This window comes from Capsicum annuum, chromosome 2 (assembly GCF_002878395.1).
Source record: "Capsicum annuum cultivar UCD-10X-F1 chromosome 2, UCD10Xv1.1, whole genome shotgun sequence".
Classification (NCBI taxonomy): Eukaryota; Viridiplantae; Streptophyta; class Magnoliopsida; order Solanales; family Solanaceae; genus Capsicum; species Capsicum annuum.
The window spans coordinates 71,676,789-71,695,658 of record NC_061112.1 but is presented as its reverse complement, the minus strand read 5'-3'; the positions used below and the strand labels follow the sequence as shown (position 1 = coordinate 71,695,658).

At 34.3% G+C, this 18,870-nt stretch overlaps 1 protein-coding gene and 1 pseudogene across 1 annotated transcript in view; one reads left to right on the top strand and one right to left on the bottom strand.

The window, feature by feature from the left end:
* Positions 1 to 200, top strand: part of LOC107857785 (acyl carrier protein 1, chloroplastic-like) — a 28,183-nt gene extending 27,983 nt beyond the window's left edge. Inside the window, exon 4 of the mRNA XM_047407707.1 lies at positions 81 to 200. Coding sequence (XP_047263663.1) covers positions 81 to 200 — 120 coding nt within the window. The remainder of the gene's footprint in view (positions 1 to 80) is intronic.
* Positions 201 to 3,192: 2,992 nt separating this feature from the next.
* LOC107857643 overlaps positions 3,193 to 18,870 on the bottom strand; it is a 20,494-nt pseudogene continuing 4,816 nt past the window's right edge.

Genomic DNA, 18,870 nt, shown 5'->3' with positions numbered 1-18,870 from the left:
AAATTACTGTATAACTGAATAGGTGGAAATAATGATGGCTTTCCAATGTCTTATCGTAAAATTACTGTATAACTGAATAGGTGGAAATAGTGATGGCTTTAGAAGAGAAGTTTGGAGTGTCGATTGGAGAAGAGGGAGCTCAGAACATTGCCACCGTCCAAGATGCTGCTGATCTCATCGAGAAAGTCAAGGCAGCATAAAATTGATTTGTTTCAGTTCAGTTTGATACAAGACATACACACTTGGCCAGAAGTCAAGTTGTAATCTTTTGCTTTGCTTCCATGACCAATCCTTAAAGTGGAAGTTAATTGATTTAATTCTGTCCACCCTTTTAAATTTTGCTTCATCATTTATCAATAACAACAACAACAAACCCAGTGTATTCCCACCTAGTGGGGTCTTGGGGTAAGATGTACGCAGTCCATACCTCTACCTCTAAAGAAGTAGAAAAACTGTTTCATCATTGAGGGGTAATTTGAGACCAAAGCTCAACTTATTTCACATTGAGGGGTAATTTGTTTGAATTAGTATGAACAGAATGCAAGATAAGCACCTCCACCTCTAATTGGAAAATTAGGTATTCAACCGGAGATTGATTATGATAATCTCATGTGATAACCAGAGAAAAATCATAATTCGAGCAAAGTTTGTCTTTTCTTGTTTTGTCATGGTCATTTCTTTCAGTTCGTTCTCTCATTTCGGTGGCAGCCAGCACAAAGATGTTAATAACTACAAGAGATCTGTTCATGAAAATAGAAATCTCTTCGGTAGTCTTCAGATTATGACACCAATTTGATCACCCTTTCCCCATTAATCTGGAATACAATTAGCAAGGAGACCTAAACTCCCCAATTCCCCTTTCTTTCAATGTTTGTAAACTTCCACGAGGAAATTTTTGATGTTAACGGCAGGGTATTAGTGCCTGAACTGGTAACGCTTTTGATTGGTGTGGTGGCTAAATCCTCACACCAGAAAGGTGAAAAGTAAAAAGGCAAATAGCATACTTAAAATTCATGCAATTTTTATATAGTGTTCCTCTCCTTACATAAGTTTCTCTGCTCTACTTAAGCAAATACAAAATTGTTCCGGTGGCGGAAAATTTCTGGGATACCCCTCCTAAGATGCTATGTACAAACCTTCATACTATCTATACATCTAAGTATAATGATCCCAGAAAGGCATGCAAACTCACATTCAATCCCACCCGAATAGAGAAGGAAAGGCGATCAACTGCACGAATGTTTGATTTAATAATGTTCTGAACCATGCAGCCAACAAATTAAATCGAAATACTAGTTGAGTTTCTTAGGATTCCTTTCCGCTTGCGCTCACATCCATACAGAGGCAACAGAACTAGGAAATTGGGTCTAGTACAATCTTGCCGCCTTCCCATATTATGGAAATGCTCCGTCACTGTGTCTAGTGGCATACATTCATCAATGGATGTTACACCATAAATCAGGTAACCGAAGCAATCAACTGTGTTAATTAAAACTAATAGCAGACTTTTCTTTCAGGAAGCTTTAGCTCACTTGACAAACGATCTACAATAGAGCATAGTATCACTTTCAACTTGTCAGAGAATGGCCGCTCAACTGACCAAGAAAACTGAAATCAAAGAATCCTTGCTAATATAGATGATCTGCGATCAGCAAGTTAACCAGCATTAAATTTCCAAGCATAAACCAAACGCTATGTACTGAGTTTATTTCTCAGACATGTCAGACTGAAAGCAATAAATTTCCATCCAACCTTGTTCCCTTAGACTTTAGTAACTTGCACTCTTATGAATCAAGATAAAATGTTTAGATATTAGCATGTAAAATAGGTCATAGCACCTCAACAATTAATTAACGAAAAAAACGAATAAAAACTTGTCATAGTGTTCAAACTGAACCATCTACAAGTTATCACATTGTGTCTCCATATGTTACCATCTCAACTTATTTAATTTGTTAAGACATGATAAAGGCAAAAAAGTTTCTCAATTCCCTTAAATCCAAATCCAATGGTAGTAAACTACACAAATTTAAATATACAGTTAGGAAGTATTTTTTAAATTCTTTTCTCCAACAAGTACTTTGTCTAAACTGTTCCTCGTCCTCCGCATTATACTTGAGCAATAAGCACCAAAAGGGTCACAAAAGAAAGAGCTCAAACCACCTAAGAGGATAAAGATGACATTGAATGCAATACAACTAAAACTGAAACATAAGGGAAAGAAGATGGGAGAGAAAAAACCGTAAAATGTCGAGTTGTGCTTTAAAGAAACCAACAAAAGAACAGTAGTCTCACATGACAAAAACCAAAAGGATACTAACATATGATGTTTCTATGTGTACAGATATACATCTATTCTACTTTTTTTAATTAATTTACCTTAAGTCAATATTAATTTTTAAAAATAAAAATAAAATATTAATTTTTAATCCATTTTTAATTATGGTATTTTAATTCTTATTTTTAAGAATGGCACTTGTTGGGTTCGAAATTGAGGAGGCGTCATGCGAAAGCTTATAATTGCAAATCATGTAGACCATAATTTTGACAACACAAAACAATATTAAAAAGGCATATTATTGATATGTTTTGGTCAATTGGCCTACATAGTAAAAACTAATATTATTGAGAAAACATAAAATATGCTGGGAGAAATTTCCACCTAAACAAGACTTTTTAAGAAGAATACTCAATTTATAAAAGTACAAAACATTTCCTCCAAGAAAGAAATTAACCAAATATAAAAGTGTTTTATATTTTCCTTTTAGAAAAAAAAAAATACTTAAAGTATTACTTTTATAATCCTTCCAAGAAAAGTAAAAGACAAAAACCCTAACAAATAATGTGCCTCACATATATCTTGACCTAATTAAGGTCAAACACATATGTGAAAATAAATAAATAAACCAAAGAACACTTTGTTTTCAAAACTATCCATGGTCGACAACACAACTCATAGTATGTAATGTTCCTAGTTAGATGCGATGGAGCAGGCGTACAAGATTGTGTTTGATAAGTGTTGATGGATCATAATAAGGAACTACCAAACTCGTACCAAATTTTTTTGGTAGAACCTAAGCAACATAGAGGTGAAAAACTGAAGATGCCACATTCAAGTGTTAACATATGCAATCTGTTCAGATGTCATTTCCAAGAAAACACAAAATTCTAGCAAATGGCCCCATCATTACCTAAAATTATGCATTTTGCTGGACTTGCCGGTGAAGTTGCATAATCCAATCCAAATAGCCATTTGCACCAACTGAATCTTCAATTAGATTTGTAAGCACGGTTTATTCTTCTCTAGGCTGTTCACCTTGTCTCACAAGCATGTGAGCAAGCCCATCAATTTTATTGACATTTCATGATCTAGTTCTCGGAGAGAAACCTGATTCTCAATGACAAAGAAGAATGCACACATCAGAGAATGCTAGACAAGCAGAAATCACGAGATTTATCTCAAATAACCAACGGAATGAAAGCCATTAAGAAAAATGACAAAAACAGAGGCCATTTGGTTTAGATAGCCCAGGTTATCAAGCTATGTCAAAGCTATAAACAAACACATCTCAAATTTTTCTAGGCAATAAATAGTAATCAGATTCTTTGCAAACTCTTTGAGTAAGCAAACATATTAACTGTAAACAGACATCAGTTAAAACAAAAGTCAACTCCCAAACAGATAGATAAGAGCATCTCCATAAGTGCCTGTCGTTTTTTATGAAGTAAGAAGATTTCATCGATGGCATCACAAAGATGAAAAAGTAATAAGAGAGCAAAATATTAATGATGGTCTGCTCCAGTACAGATACAAGGGCTAGGGAACTGACAAAATCCAAAAAATTGATATGAGAATTTTTTTTTTAGCAATAAACTGTGAAACTTTATTACCACAGACAAACCACCAGCTCAAACTTTACAACGTAGCTAACAAAACAAATAAAACTTAGAATATCTACAAAGCATAATCAAGAAAAAGAACTAAGAACATAACTGCTGGATAAGACCTCTACACTTTCAGAGCTTTTTGGAACTCTGTATACTAGTTAATCTTTCACATATAACCTCTGTATCTGTTGTAGTATACTAGCCTTCTGTGCATCAGCCTGCTGAAGATTTTCCAGTTTCTTGCTTGCCAAACTGAGTAAACCAATGCTCCCAGAACTGCAGTCACAACCTCCTCCTTTGATCTAGTCCATCTCCTCTTTTGAAGCCATATAAGACATTCATTCACCCCTATACAAGGTATTTGAATCCCCAGCCATGCAGAAACATCACTCCATAAAGCTTTAGTCCATGGACATTGTGTATACAGAAGAGTGAAATCCTCTAAACTATGTTGGTCACGTAAGACACACATAGCAGAATCACAATGCACCCCCATAGCTATCAGCCTGCTCTTTGTTAACAAATTTTTCATATTAAATAACCATAGTATAAACCTGTGTTTTGGCAGCACTACTCTTGTCCAAATAAGTGGAGTAATATCCAGCTGTCTTCCCATAACAAGCAGCCTGTTGTAGCTCTTTCGGATAGAGTATTTGCCAGAGGTAGTTAGTATATAAGAATCATTCCTATACCAGTCCTCCATTCCTATTTTCAACTTATTAAGGGCTTTCCGGTACCAGCTGCAGTCATGTGGAAGTCTGTGTTGCCAGAAATTAATCCCATTCCTCATATACACCCCATGTATCCACCCCACCATAGCATTTCCTTGCGCTGACAGATCATCAAATCAACTTACCAACAGCTGCAACAGTCCACAGGTTGCAACATTTGATGTTTCAACCCACCCTGAGCCTTAGGTTGACAGACTTCCCTCCAAGCAACTAGTGATACTTTCCTCTTATTTTCTGTTCTTCCCCAAAGAAAATCTCTACATCTCCTGTCTACCTCCTTGAGTATACTTTTAGGCAAGATGAACACAGAACCCCAAAAGTTATAGAATGAGAAAAGTATGGAATTGATCACCTGGATTTTCCTGCATAAGTCGGGCGCCTAGTTGAAACAGCTCTTGTCTTTTCTGTTATCTTCATGCACAACTGATGGCAATCAAGTTTGTTCCATTTCTTAGGAGATAAGGTAATCCCAAATACCTCATTGGAAATGATCCCACAGTAAAGCCTGTACTTGCTAGTATAGCTTTCTTAACTTCATCCGTAACTCCTGCAGTGTATAGACTAGACTTATCTGTGTTGACTGACAGTAATGTAGTAATAGAAAAGCGAGTAAGAGCCTCCGCAATTCTCCTAACTGATGCTTCCTGACCCTTACAAAATATCATCAAGTCAATACCTAAAACAAGGTGAGTAAGCTTTAACTCTTTGCACAAACGATTGTATCTAAAGTCTGGCAGGTTACTCATCATACTCAACACTCTAGACAGGTATTCCATCACCAGTAAAAAGAGGAGAGGTGAGATAGGGGAACCTTCCCTCAAACCTCTCTTTCCTTCAAGGAAACCCTGACCTTCTTCATTTACTTTCAGTGAGAAGCTAGTTATAACGATACAAGCCATGATCAGAATATAGAATTTAGGAGGAAAACCATACCCTACTAGCATTTCCTTTATAAATTCCCATTGAACCATATCATATGCCTTCCTCAAATCTATCTTCGTGAGGCATCTTGGACTAGTCTTCCTATTGTAGTGCCTCAACAAGTCATGGCACATTAACACATTGTGGATTAAAGACCTGTCTTTAACAAAGGCTGCTAATTGCAATTGGCAATACTAGGTAGCGCCCTACCAATTCTGTTGCATAAGAGTTTGGAAATACACTGATATATCACATTACAACATGCTATAGGTCTAAACTGGCCAGCACTCATAGGACTCTGCACTTGAGGGATAATAGTGATCACGGTGGCATTGACTTGTTTGAGCAATTTACCTGTACTGAAGAAATCCTTTACAACCTTGCATACATCAGCCCCCATTATGCTCCAAGCAGCTTTATAAAAGCCGCTACTGTAACCATCTGGACCTGGCTTCTTAGTATCTTTGATGCTACACATAGCAATCTTAATTTTTTGTCTGAACATGGCTTGAATAATTCACATTGCTGATCAATAGTAAGAGTTTCTCCTTGAGCAAATATACTATCACTGGCCTTCACCCTATGGTCACCTGCTTCACCAAGAATAGATTGGAAATACTGCACAAAAACTTTAGCAATGGCTTCAGGTTCATGATGCAAATTCCCTTGTATGTCTTGTATTTGAACAACTGACTGTATGAGTTTCCTCTGTTTGATGATTGAGAAAAAATACTTGGTGCATTCATCCCTTCGTCTAATCCAAGTTGCTTTACTCCTTTGAAGAATTGAACCAGCTAGTCTCATTAATCTTCTGAATGCAATGCTACACAACTAGGATCTTGGTGAAGTAGGGATTGAACCCTGTTCATGTCTTCTCTAGCCATATCTGCATCATCCACCACATTACTAAAGTTCTGTTTATGAAGCTTCTTCAGATGTTGCTTCAGTAACTTTAACTTCCTTACCACCTGATACATTCTATATCCAGTAATTGGTGTATCCCAAATATTCGGAACTAGCTGCAGGAAATTTGGATGAGTGCTCCACATAATACAATACTTGAAGGAACGATTCTTCCTCTTATTAGCCTGAATCATGTGTACCATAAACGGATAGTGATCACTGATGCCCACAGGGTGAAATTGAGCTATGCAAGCTGATCTGCTACCTATCCATTCCCCATTCACTAGAGTCCAATCTATTTTAGAGAAAATCCTATCCTCTTGATTGTCAGACCAGGTATTCTTGCATCCAATACTTTGAAGTTCAGTTAAACCACATGCATCAATACACTGTTGAAAATCACACACTTTTGCACAAGTCAAAGGTGACCCTCCAATCCTATCATCATTATGTAGTACATTATTAAAGTCTACAAGCATAATCCATGGACTGTGACAACTGCCTCCCTTGGCTGTGAGCTGATCCCACAAACCTTTTCTTTCCTCTTTTGTGTTGAATGTATACACAAAGGTAACCAGAAGTTAAGCTGCATTGGAACATATTCCACCCTACAAGTAATGTGTTGAGCTGATTCATTTTCAAATACTACCTTGAACCAATCTAAACTCCAAATAACAAGAATCCTACCAGATAGGAAAATTTACAGGAGGTAAATATGCCAACTATATAACCATAAAAGACATTTAGCACTGAGCGTGTAGTTTGTAGTTGATTGTCCATCATTACACCTGCAATTTCTTTCTATCCATAAACACAAGAAAAGTACAAGTTTAGTATCATTTTCCAAATTCTCCTGCTAGTTTTATCAACTTTTCACATACACTAGCACTCACAGTATCCTGGATTCTAAGAATTTTTTCAAGATTTAACATACTAAGGCTCAGGTAATCATAGTTTACAGAGAGCTTAAAATTCGTCTGCTATGGACATAGATTGTCAGTGAGCTTAGAACTCCATCGCAAATTTCTGAAATATAGCTGTTTGAGAAAGTAGCAACTACCAGATATCAATCCTTAGGATGCTAAGAAAGCATGTGCCCTCAACACACAATATACTCTTATGATAAGATGGTAACTCATTGGTCAACTTACACAGCTCAAAGTGTATAATTAAAATCGAAATAGTACAGGAAGTTTCTAAACCACGGGAGAAAAGGAAATGACTTGGGAATATTTCAAACCTTCAAAGGCTTCAGGATAAAGTTGCTCAAAGGGAAATAAATCCTGTAATGAGGCTCTCCACAAACCTTTTGTAACAAAAAAGTGGCCCATTATACAAAACCAATGAAAAGGTTCAACAAAAAACAATCTGCTCCGGCCCAAAGTGGCCCAAATCAGACAAAACAAATACAAAAAGAAGAAAAGGGGAGGCTTTCCAAAAAGCAAAAATTGAAACAAAGTGGAAATTCACCTGTAAAGTGACTACTTATCTAAATCCAGGAAAAGAATAAAGAGTCGAAGCTCAAAATCAAAGTGCCAGAAGACAAGCCTTAAGGTGATGAATGCACAATCAGCCATTCAAAATTTGCAAAAAGGTGACCTCCTAAGTTCAATAATCCTTTCAGTAGGATTGTAGAAGAGAAACAAGAAGAATATAAACCATAGGGCCTTAAGATACTAATCCGAAACTTATGGATGATAAAGAATGGATGATGCTATAGTTGTTTATTAGAGTAAAGAAAACTGAAGACTATGCTAATAAAGAAACTGAACGAGAATATGGACATGTGAAAACAGAAGAACAACATGCATGCATGATGATGCATCCTCTATATGGGCTTCATAGAAGAAACCACAAACAAATAGAAGGAAATATTCTTTTCATTTTCAGCATTATATACTGATAATCAGTTATTGCAAAGTTGCCTAGATTCTAACATTTAACCTACCAAATTTAATTTTGAAGTTGCCACTGGGAGTTGATAGAAATTCCAAAGCTTGCTTTTTGGACCATTCTGTACTATGAGGAACCTTGAGAACATGGTATTACGAAGACAAAAAACCGTCTTTCTTGCACTGCTGGATACCTGATTGACTCTGGCAATTATTTTTAAACATGAAAGGGACTAGAGTAGACATGCTAGGAAAAACTAGGGACTTATGGATTTTTGTTGGAACAGTCTGGGAAGCCTTACTGGGCAGAAGAACAGCTGGAGAATAGTCCCTGCTTGCATTAGGTGAACTATTTGGAAGGAAAGAAATCCAAGATGTTTTGGAGACAAATGCTGCTCAATCCAAAGATTAAGATGAATTGCCTTCTCTTATTTATTTTTGGTGTAAAGCGGAATTCTTACTTGATTCAGATTCACCGTTGGACAGTGGGAAGCAGCCTCTCTATTTAATCTGAGGTAGTGGGATGGACTACGTACACTTTACCCTCCCCAGATCCCACTTTATGGGAATACACTAGGTATGTTGTTGGTGTTGGTGTTGCCTCGCAAGATGAACAAGGAAATGTTTCTTTTTTTCTTTTTGATATTGTAGAATATTGTTCTAGCACAGCCTTTATGCTGATGATATGTATATTTCGTCACCTTTCTAAGGAAAAAGACCTAGTTATTTTCATGGTTCAAGAATGTATTCTCATAGAAATATGTCGCGTTTTTGATTTCAACCATCAAAATCATATATAGTATTCAAAAAGTTGTACATAATAACTTCTACATTTTCAACAGCAATGGTGGTCAATAAACTAACCTTAATGTAGTCAGCAACAAAGTTTTCCCCAAGAAAATTTTTAACTCTATCAGGTGAAAGCATACTACCAAACCACAGGACAAACTGAACACCATCATCATATAGATAGAGACCTTGAGGATCTAAACTCCCTGAAGCAAGTGGAAGCCCTTTCCAGGTGTCTTCAGAATCCTCAGCCAGAGATGTTTTCTGGAAAAAGATGATACAGAGTAGGTTTTAGAAATTCTTCAATATGCGCTAGAGATATGCAAAAACGTAAACAGACGCATATAGACTTTTAGAAGATATTCATCTATACAAATCAAATGACGATAACGAAGTTTCAACAAGTTTTTCAGGCAAAGCCATCATGGTATATCCAGCAGCGCAGATCCACCACAGATGGCTATTGATTTACACAACGCCAACCCATACAAGGGCAAGCACTTCAAAGATTCTGGATATATCATCCTTCCTCCTAAACGGTGTTGAACAGCAGGGAGATTTCGATATTCTCTAAGAGCTTTCACAATCCTAAGTTGAACAGAATTTCGAGCCTCTTCCAATTGAGAGGTCAAAGTTTTCTCTATAGCTACAAATAATATAACCTCATACCTAAAAACACAAATCTCAAAGTAAAAGAACCGAATGCAGGAAAATATTAACTTTATCCGTACCCAGCCTAGTAAAAAGAGAAACAATGGCACCCATATCAGCCAGGCGATACATTTCTCCTAAATCTGTGACCACAGGTGATGCTGCTGTGTGTACACTATTATGTCTTTCTCGCAAAGATGGAGTGTATCTTTTGAATTTGTTAAGAATTGTTTCAAGGAACCAAGAAAGAGAAATACTGTAACTTACTTTGTTATCTAAAGGAAAAGTATGCTTTCACTATTTACATATTTTAAAAGGGGCTAACAGGGAATCTAGAATAGGGTTCAACCTTTCTGAAGAATGATTTACGAGCTGCTATTATGTTAAAAGGATACAACAGGACAACTTGGAAATAGACTGTCTGAGATGTAAGCAGTGTTTCTTCAAGTGAAAAATGCATGGTATATGCTTTATCACAGTCAACGGCTGGAAGTGCTATTAGCTTAGTAGATCTCAACATGAAGTTCCCATGATACGTAGTGAAACGAACACCTAAGTACAAGGAAAGAACATCTTGGACTTGTGAGTCTAGTAGACGGAGTACTATAGCAAGATAACCCTTTCCACATCTTACACGGATGACAGACTCCCAAGCAATCATCCTTGTAAGATGTCTGGCTAACTCATGACACAATTTATCTTTGTGAACGGCAGCTTGGAAATTTGGATAGTAGTATACTTGACCACCTGTATACTTCGCAAGTGTCCTAGACAATGTAATTGAAAATGAAAAATATCTAACCAAGAGCACACATATGACATCAAAGACAAAGAGTATAAACCACTAAAAACTACAGACGTGTAAGTTATGGTAAAGAAGTTCATGACACCACAACAATCACAAAAAACAGGAGAGGTTTCAGTAAATTAAAAAGTAAGAGATGACATTTAGAGAACATAGCAGTATTACAATTTCTTTGTTATTGAGAAACTATCTTGATACATATACTTCTATAGAACGTAATAGGAAAATTCATAAACTATCAAGGCCGTTTCCAAATTAGCCTTCTGCACTGGACTTCTCATTGAGGTCTCTTTATAGAGATCAGATTTAAGTTGACTAGTTAAAGGACTCACATAGTTCAGCAAGTGAATCTTAAACATTTGAAAAATCATAAGTTGACATAAAAGCAATGATTCACAGGTTAAAACTATGTACTGTTTGTGCCTGGAATAGATGGTATATCTGGGTCTTGGAAGTGAAACAAAAAAGCGATCACAAAAGTAGAGACAACGCAGAGAGAGAAAGCTAGCGGACTACATCATATAAAACAGACCGCAACAAGCTTTGTCTTTCCGTTCATTTTTTTATGTCTGTTATCACTGCTATAGTGGAAGTTCAATAACCCAATACTGATATACACCTACTTTCATAATAAATGAATTAAGGAAAAAGTATTAAAGATATAAATTTAAAATAATTTTTTATTTTTATACAAAAATAAAAATATTGACTTTGTAATACCTTTTTAAAAGTTAATTGATTGTCAAATCATAAGGACAAATTTGAAAAAAAAACTCAATGATTCACTATGATTCACTTATTTTGAAACACTAACAAATACTCAACAATTCACTTATTGTGAAATGAAGGGAGTATCAATTTGATTGTTTCAGTGAAAGATCAATTACCTAAAGTAGCTAGATCTGTAAATTTTTGTCGCTGAAACCGTATACATTAACTGATACTTAATTCTTGGTGAAATCAGCGGCCATCTGTTTACAAATAGGATCTTCTAGTCAGCGGTGGATCTATTCATTGCCGTGGTGGCCTTCAATGGAAACTCTACGTAGGTATATATATATACACTGATGTAGTCAAATATTAAATCTGTCATTCATAGTTACCGCGTTCTATCTAGTGCAAGTGGCAAAATGTCATTTTTATTGCTTATAGATTGTGTGTTCGATCCCAGTTTGCAGTATTTGTTTACTGACTAATCTAGAGTACGTGCGTTGCACGTGTATATTATGTCAAGTCGTTAATCACCATAACATGGATACAATAATAATAAATGATCGAAAAATAGCAACTGACTTTAAATAAAATATTATTTTTTTTGTTGTTGACATTAAATTTCACTTTAAGATATGTACACTTTAATTGACTAAAAAGAAATAGAAAGAAGAAGTTGATGATGTGAGACTTATAAAATCTTCCTCTTTCACAATACAAGAAATTTCATTTCTTGCTCCTTTAATTTTTCTTCCAATCTTCAGTTGATTCTATATTGTGCTTGAAAATTTGGATTTATAGAGTCAAAGTACTTCACTTTCTATGTAAATTAAGGATCAATACTGTGATGCCCCGGAAAAAATTTTCCGTTAAGATCTCGGACGAAAATGTGTTGAATTCTGTTCTTTATCGTGATTAATAATTTTTCTGTGTAGAATTTCTGGATATGCGACCCTTCATCGCGTAGATCATCGAATAAGCTTTCCAACGATATGTGGATCATCCAAAACGGACACTCGAGCGATGAGTTATGATCATTCTGATCTAACCGTGAATAGTAGTGAACAGTAAATGTGCAGGAAAAAAATATTGAGGCCAGGAAAATTTTAAGGTCAACTTCAAACGATCATAACTCCTTGTACATAATGATCTGGGTGAGCTACTATATATCAATAGAAAGCTCTGAAAGTCCTTTTTCCGATGAAATTGGTTTCATCCAATTTTTCCATCGGAGCAAAACGTTATGGTCCATCTACTTCAGCCTATCAAAACAGTCCACCAAAGGACAGATTTGACATTATTTTATTTTAAGGGTATTTTGGTCATTCCCACTCCAATCCATCCGGGTAAACCATGGATTTAAGTCCATTAAGAGCATTCAATAGTTCATTTTTCTCCAAAGATTCCTAAGGCTCAAACCCCAACCCTACTATTCCAAATTTCATTCTTCTATGTCTCTTGATTGAACCGTAGAAATTTCAAATTGATTTGGGATTCGAGTTGATCATGTTAAGGGCTTCGAGAATCACCCTTTATTTTCGTGAATAAAGTTCCAGAGTCGGAAGTTCGTATTCATCTTCCATTTTTAGGTATGTGGGGCTTTGAACAAGATTATCCTTTCGATCTTGTGCCCGGTATTTTTATTGAATTACATTGACATGAGATTTTACATGTTTTACTATGAATTGGAAATATGATTTTATATCTTATATTATTGTCCATGAGCTATAGGATTATGTCATCCGATATGTGTATAATGATTTAATTTGTTAAGCCTTGATTTATACTATCATTCCACTATTTCCTTATTATGAATTTATAATTGATATTGGAAATTCTATATCCCTACTATGGGTTGATGTCTCAAGTACCTTTAAATGAGAGTTGGATGGCAAATTGAGAAATGTTGATATTGAAGTTGCAATGAGTCTTGGTATTTTTCGGGTAGTTTTGATGAGTTAAATTGTTGCAAATATTATGTATTGAGTCTTCATATCTTTGTCTAAATGTCGAGTCGGTTATGGTTCAATGCATTGATACTTTGTTGATGTTGAGGAAGATTAAAATGTTTTGAGCTAAAATGTGTTGAGTTAGGAATCCACAAATTGATATGATTTGATAAATGAGAAAGAGATTTGATTTGGTCTTTATGATAGACCCTTGTGATGTTGTGGTGGATTTTCTAACGCGTTCTGAGCTTGTCGGGGAGTAGTACTTAGCACCGAGAGAGAAATTTGGTATTTCCCCAAACCTATGTGCCACAGTAGAGTTGTTTGATGATGATATTATTGGCCAGAGAGCCCGATTATGATTATTGCAGTTTTAAGGTCGTACTCCCTGGCAAAGAGTATGACGCTCCTGCCAATGGGGGTTTCAAACGTTGGTATTCCACATAGCTCACGTGGGGTTGTTGGTTATAGGAAACTCCCCTATCCATAAGAGTTATGTTTATTGAAATACCGAGTCACTCTGAGTTTTCATGTGGTAAGTCAAGTTGCCTATGATGATCTATAATGATTTATGAGGTTTTTTTCCTACATTTCCTATCTAAGATGTTATGAGTTGCATGATTCAATGTCATTCAAGCCAGGTATATCACTATGGTCCGTATGTACGTTTTCACAAAATTTATGATATTATTTATATTTTGCATGCGCCCCCACATACTTAGTGCGTATCTTATGCTGACCCATATATTTCTCTATGGGCTACATTCTTACCATGATGTAGGTTCAAGTACTCAGCCGTAGCCGCGACAGTGACATCCGAGTGCCGCATCTACGTTCCTTCAGTGGTGAGTCCTCATGGTTCGAGGACCAAGTTGCTAGTTTTGGTGCTGTTGTTTTGTGATCCCTTTGGTTTGTTGAGTCAGTTGGGGGTTTGTCCCAATGGCTCGTTGATTTTGCTGTATAGAGGTTATGTCAAACTAGTGTATTGTTGGGTTGTTTTGTGTATAGACATTCCATATATGTACAGTCTAACAATATTCCGTTCCATGTGCGATGTGGTATGATATGTACTTATATATATATCCTTAGCGTAGTGTGTATGTTGTTGTGTTGGAACCCAAGGGTAGTGTTTTGGCTTAAAGGGTTAGCTTGAGGCTACGTGTAACCTTGGGTACCGTGTGGCGTCTCGGGATGATATTTTGAGGCGTTACAAATACTTATTTGTTGATATCTTTGAAAAATAATAATTTCAAAGTGTCGTGAAAAAGTTAATACACATTACATCAAATGCATAGACGTATGAGTACTGAATAAGTATAATAATCTCGGAATAGACTTTGTAATTAACTTTATTCGTGAGATATTAACTAATTTTGAGACTATTTATTCCACCACTTTAGTTAAAATGGTGGGACATTATTTCATATTAAAGGTGGGATAATATAGTCGCATGTCATATTTCAAGTTTCAACCCATGAAATATTCCTACATATCAATCTCACGTACCAAGTGACCGTTAAAGCATACACAATCACTAAAAATACATACAATAAAAGAGTCGTATTACCGCTAAGCTATCCCTCATTCATCCATGTTGGTGAATTATTTTATACAACTTTTCTTTCATAATCTTATAATGTCTAATATCTATAGTCCTAATTAATAGTAGCGAGAGGAAGCCTTGAATTACTCAACCGATGAGCGTCCTTTGCAATATGTGTTACATCTCCATTTGCTTGCTTAAGTGATTTTTTTATCCCAAAACAATTTCTACAACTCTTTGAAAGAAGTCTTAAGCTCTTCAAAGGAATCAAAGCTTGGTATACTGAAAACTCTCTTTTTCAAAGTACAGCAAGTCGGTTCGTCATCCTAATACTAGTGATAAAGATTTGAACACGAACATAATATCATAAGTACATGAATAATGTCAGTCTAAACAGAATATGTTGCGACGCCCAGTGGTGTAACTACATGTAATTTAGGGTGATCACTCGAACTACTTTCGTCAAAAAATTATACTATGTAAATTAAGAATTATAACAAAATTATTTTCATACCTATATATTAAATCTTGAACACCCTAAACGAAATTTCTAGATTTGCTATTGATAATGCCCTACCATGTACTCTTGTGAAAGACATTGTCCTACGTGATATGTAGTCTCAACAACCTTGTGGTAGTGTCCGCTCTTCAATTCTCTCAACTCTCAGAATGTGAAACTTACAAGGTTCCCACAACCATCATGATCAAGTTCTAAAGAATCTCCAACATTTAATGTAGTTAATTGGATGATACCAAGCACTCAACGTAAGTCATCAATGTGTGTGTAAATAACTTGATAACATATCGTTAATGAAGCGGAAAAGATTTTTGCTGGCAACATTGATAGATGTTTGCAAGAGTAAATGACATGACAGACAAAAATTGTGCATGCAATGTTGCATTGGCATTTATATTCACCAAATATAAAGGAAATTTTTTTCATTAAGTAAACTTTTTTGCCACCAAAAAAAGTAATTATAATTATGATAAAAACTCAAAGCAAACCCTATAACAAAAGACTCAGAAACTTTTTTTTTAAAAAAAAAGTTAAATAGCCAAAAAATAAGTAACACCAAAATCTTAATAAAGAAAATATTACATAATCACTAATAATAAAGCATTGTATATAAAATAGTCCTAACTCCTAAATCGAGGATATCTAAATTTAAAAAAAAGAAGAAGACATTGGAGGTAATAATTAGTGTAAAGAAATTCTAATTCAAAAGTAAATCATAAAATTACAACAACAACAACAAAAAACCCTATGTATTCCCGCAAAGTGGGGTCTGAGAAAAATCCTAAAATTAAATAAACAATAAATAATAAAAAGGCATAACTTTTACTTACTACTCTAACATTAAATTGTTGTTCTTTTTCTTTTCATGGAGGGTTTTTTTTCTTTTTTTTTTTTATAAATAAATTTGCTTTTCTAATTCTAGTAAAATCCTTTTTTCATACTGCAACTTGTTACAGAAAAAATAAAAAGACAAACTTCCTACTCAATTTATTTTTTCGGGGAATTTTATTTTATCATATATTTAGGATTTCATAATTTTAAAATCATATTTTTTCCTCTTACCATATATTTTAGAATTTTATAATTTAAATATTGTGAAGAACTAAAAAATTAATCAAGAAAATAGTAAATAATTTTATCAGTTGTGGAGTGTTTACTTTTTGAATTTCTAACCCAGTTTATTTTGAAATAAGTGTTTCCAATAGTAAATTCAATTTTATTTAGAAAAAGAAAAAATTTTTGTAAGAAAAAACTTGTGTTTGATCAATAATATTATTTTTTTAAAAAAATGATTAGCACCCATGAGAAGTGAATAAACTTATCATCTTTCATTTCCTATGAGAAGTGGATAAACTTATCATCTTATTTCCTAGGAAAGTGATAAACTTTAGCTAAGCCACCAAGGATAATTAAACAAAACTACAAACAAAACCCATAAAGTGTTAACCATCCAGCATACCCATAAGAAGTGAATACAACTCCCATTTTTAACTTTCTTCTCAACTATGTAACTTAAATACAACATCAAATATAGATGGACAAAGTTACAATCTCACAAGTTGGAATTATTTTGTAATGGTAAATTTTGAGTTTGAGAGTACGCTACAATGCTTAAAAGAAATTGTTTCTTAATAGAACAAACTCTTCTGTAGGGCTATTTTCCCTTAACTTTCAAAAAGTTATTAGATCTTTTTCCTTCTGGTAAAATACTTTTTCCCCATATATCCATGTTTATGTTTCTACAATTTCTAAATTAACATTATTATTGTTTGACAAATTAAAAGAACTTGATGGCATTACTTGCAAGAGAGAAGAATTTCTTATGCTTATACATATAAATCTATTAACAGAACCTGCAATCAAACTTGAAGAAATAAAGAACTTGTTAACTATCATACTACGATAAAGATATATGCTTACAGAGTTTTTCATGGTAACCAATTATAAAGAATTATGAAAACTAAAAAAACAAATAAAAGTTAAATAATCTAGGGAGAACAAAAGTCATTTTGTTAAGTTAAATCAACATATTTCACCAAAAATCTTAGGGAGCAAGCTGCATAATTGTGATTGATAAGAAAGAAAGTGCGCCAACAATCACCTGAACAGAGAGATTTTGAACCAAATATCGATTATCAAAAGGAAGGTGAACACTAGCTTCGATGGCAATGATATTCAAATGCTAACAGGACATTACTACTGAAAATCAAACACTAAATGGACAAAGGAGAAGGAAAATACAGAATTACCATCATTTTTCATGCCAACTAACAACTCAATCTCCTCACCAGCTGCCACCACTGCATCGACAATGAAAAACATGACTTAAGAGAGGCAAACCATTAACATGTACCTTTTTCAAAGCAAAGAAAAAAAGGTTTTTTTTTTTAAATTAACACAAAATTATTAGATGTTAAAATAGAAGGAAAAGGGAGATTTCAAAATAAAAAGTGAGCGTAACAACCTTCAGAGACACACAAGTATCATGGAACGTCAAAACCTATGTATCATGCGCTAACCCAAGTATTATGGGTAATTTCTCATGGAATATGTATTTGCCCAAACACATTTTTCTTTTGACAATTCAACATCATCATTAACAATTTCTGATTTAATATTCATTGTTAACTTCTCGGATAAACCTTTTGGACGAAGATGTCAACCCTTTTGACAATTCAACATCATCATCAATGATTCCTGAATTAGTTGTTGTTTTTAACTTCTTTGATAAATCTTTGGGCTGAAGATGTCAACATCAAAGATGCCGAGGTTAGGGTGTATTTGGATCTTATTCCTATTTTGTGTAGTAAATATATTATTTTTGATAGACCCTCAGCTTAAAAAAATATTATCAAAGAATTGTAAGAAAAATATAACAATCAAACAGCATGATACAAAAATATTAATTTTATAATAAACCATAAATAAACAAAGAATTTGATTTTATATTTACCTATCTTGAACAAATCTAACCACATAATTCTAGCATAGGATCTAAGTCTCAGCTCTTGCATTATCCAAAGTCTTCTTTACTGCAAAAGAAGATGAAAATCATCAAAGATAGAAAATTAGGTTGAGAAATAATTTTTGTTGAAGGAGCTCCTATATCATATATACTCATACGTATCATGTTTCAATAACTAAAACATACTAAAAATATAACTAAATCAACTACCTCGTTTATGAATCAAGTAAAAATATAAACTCAACAAAAAATATGCAAAACTCTATTGATAACAATATATGTCTGCACATAAAATTAAAAAATATATATATATTCACGTATTTTTATGTTATTGTTGATATGCACCGAATATAATTTTTATACGAATAACTTCAAAACAAATCATCCTAACCCACTTTCAATGGGAAAAGGATCACATACGAGATCGCTTGTGAAATTCGTGAACTTTGTGAACTTCATGAACTTTCATCTTACGCTACGCCCCAAGTGATGGCGTCGGGCGTATTTCTTCCTCTAAATATAAGACAGAATGGTGTATTTATTTTAGAATTATAATTATGGTATATTTAGGATTCATATATTTTTATTTCTTTTCATATATTTAT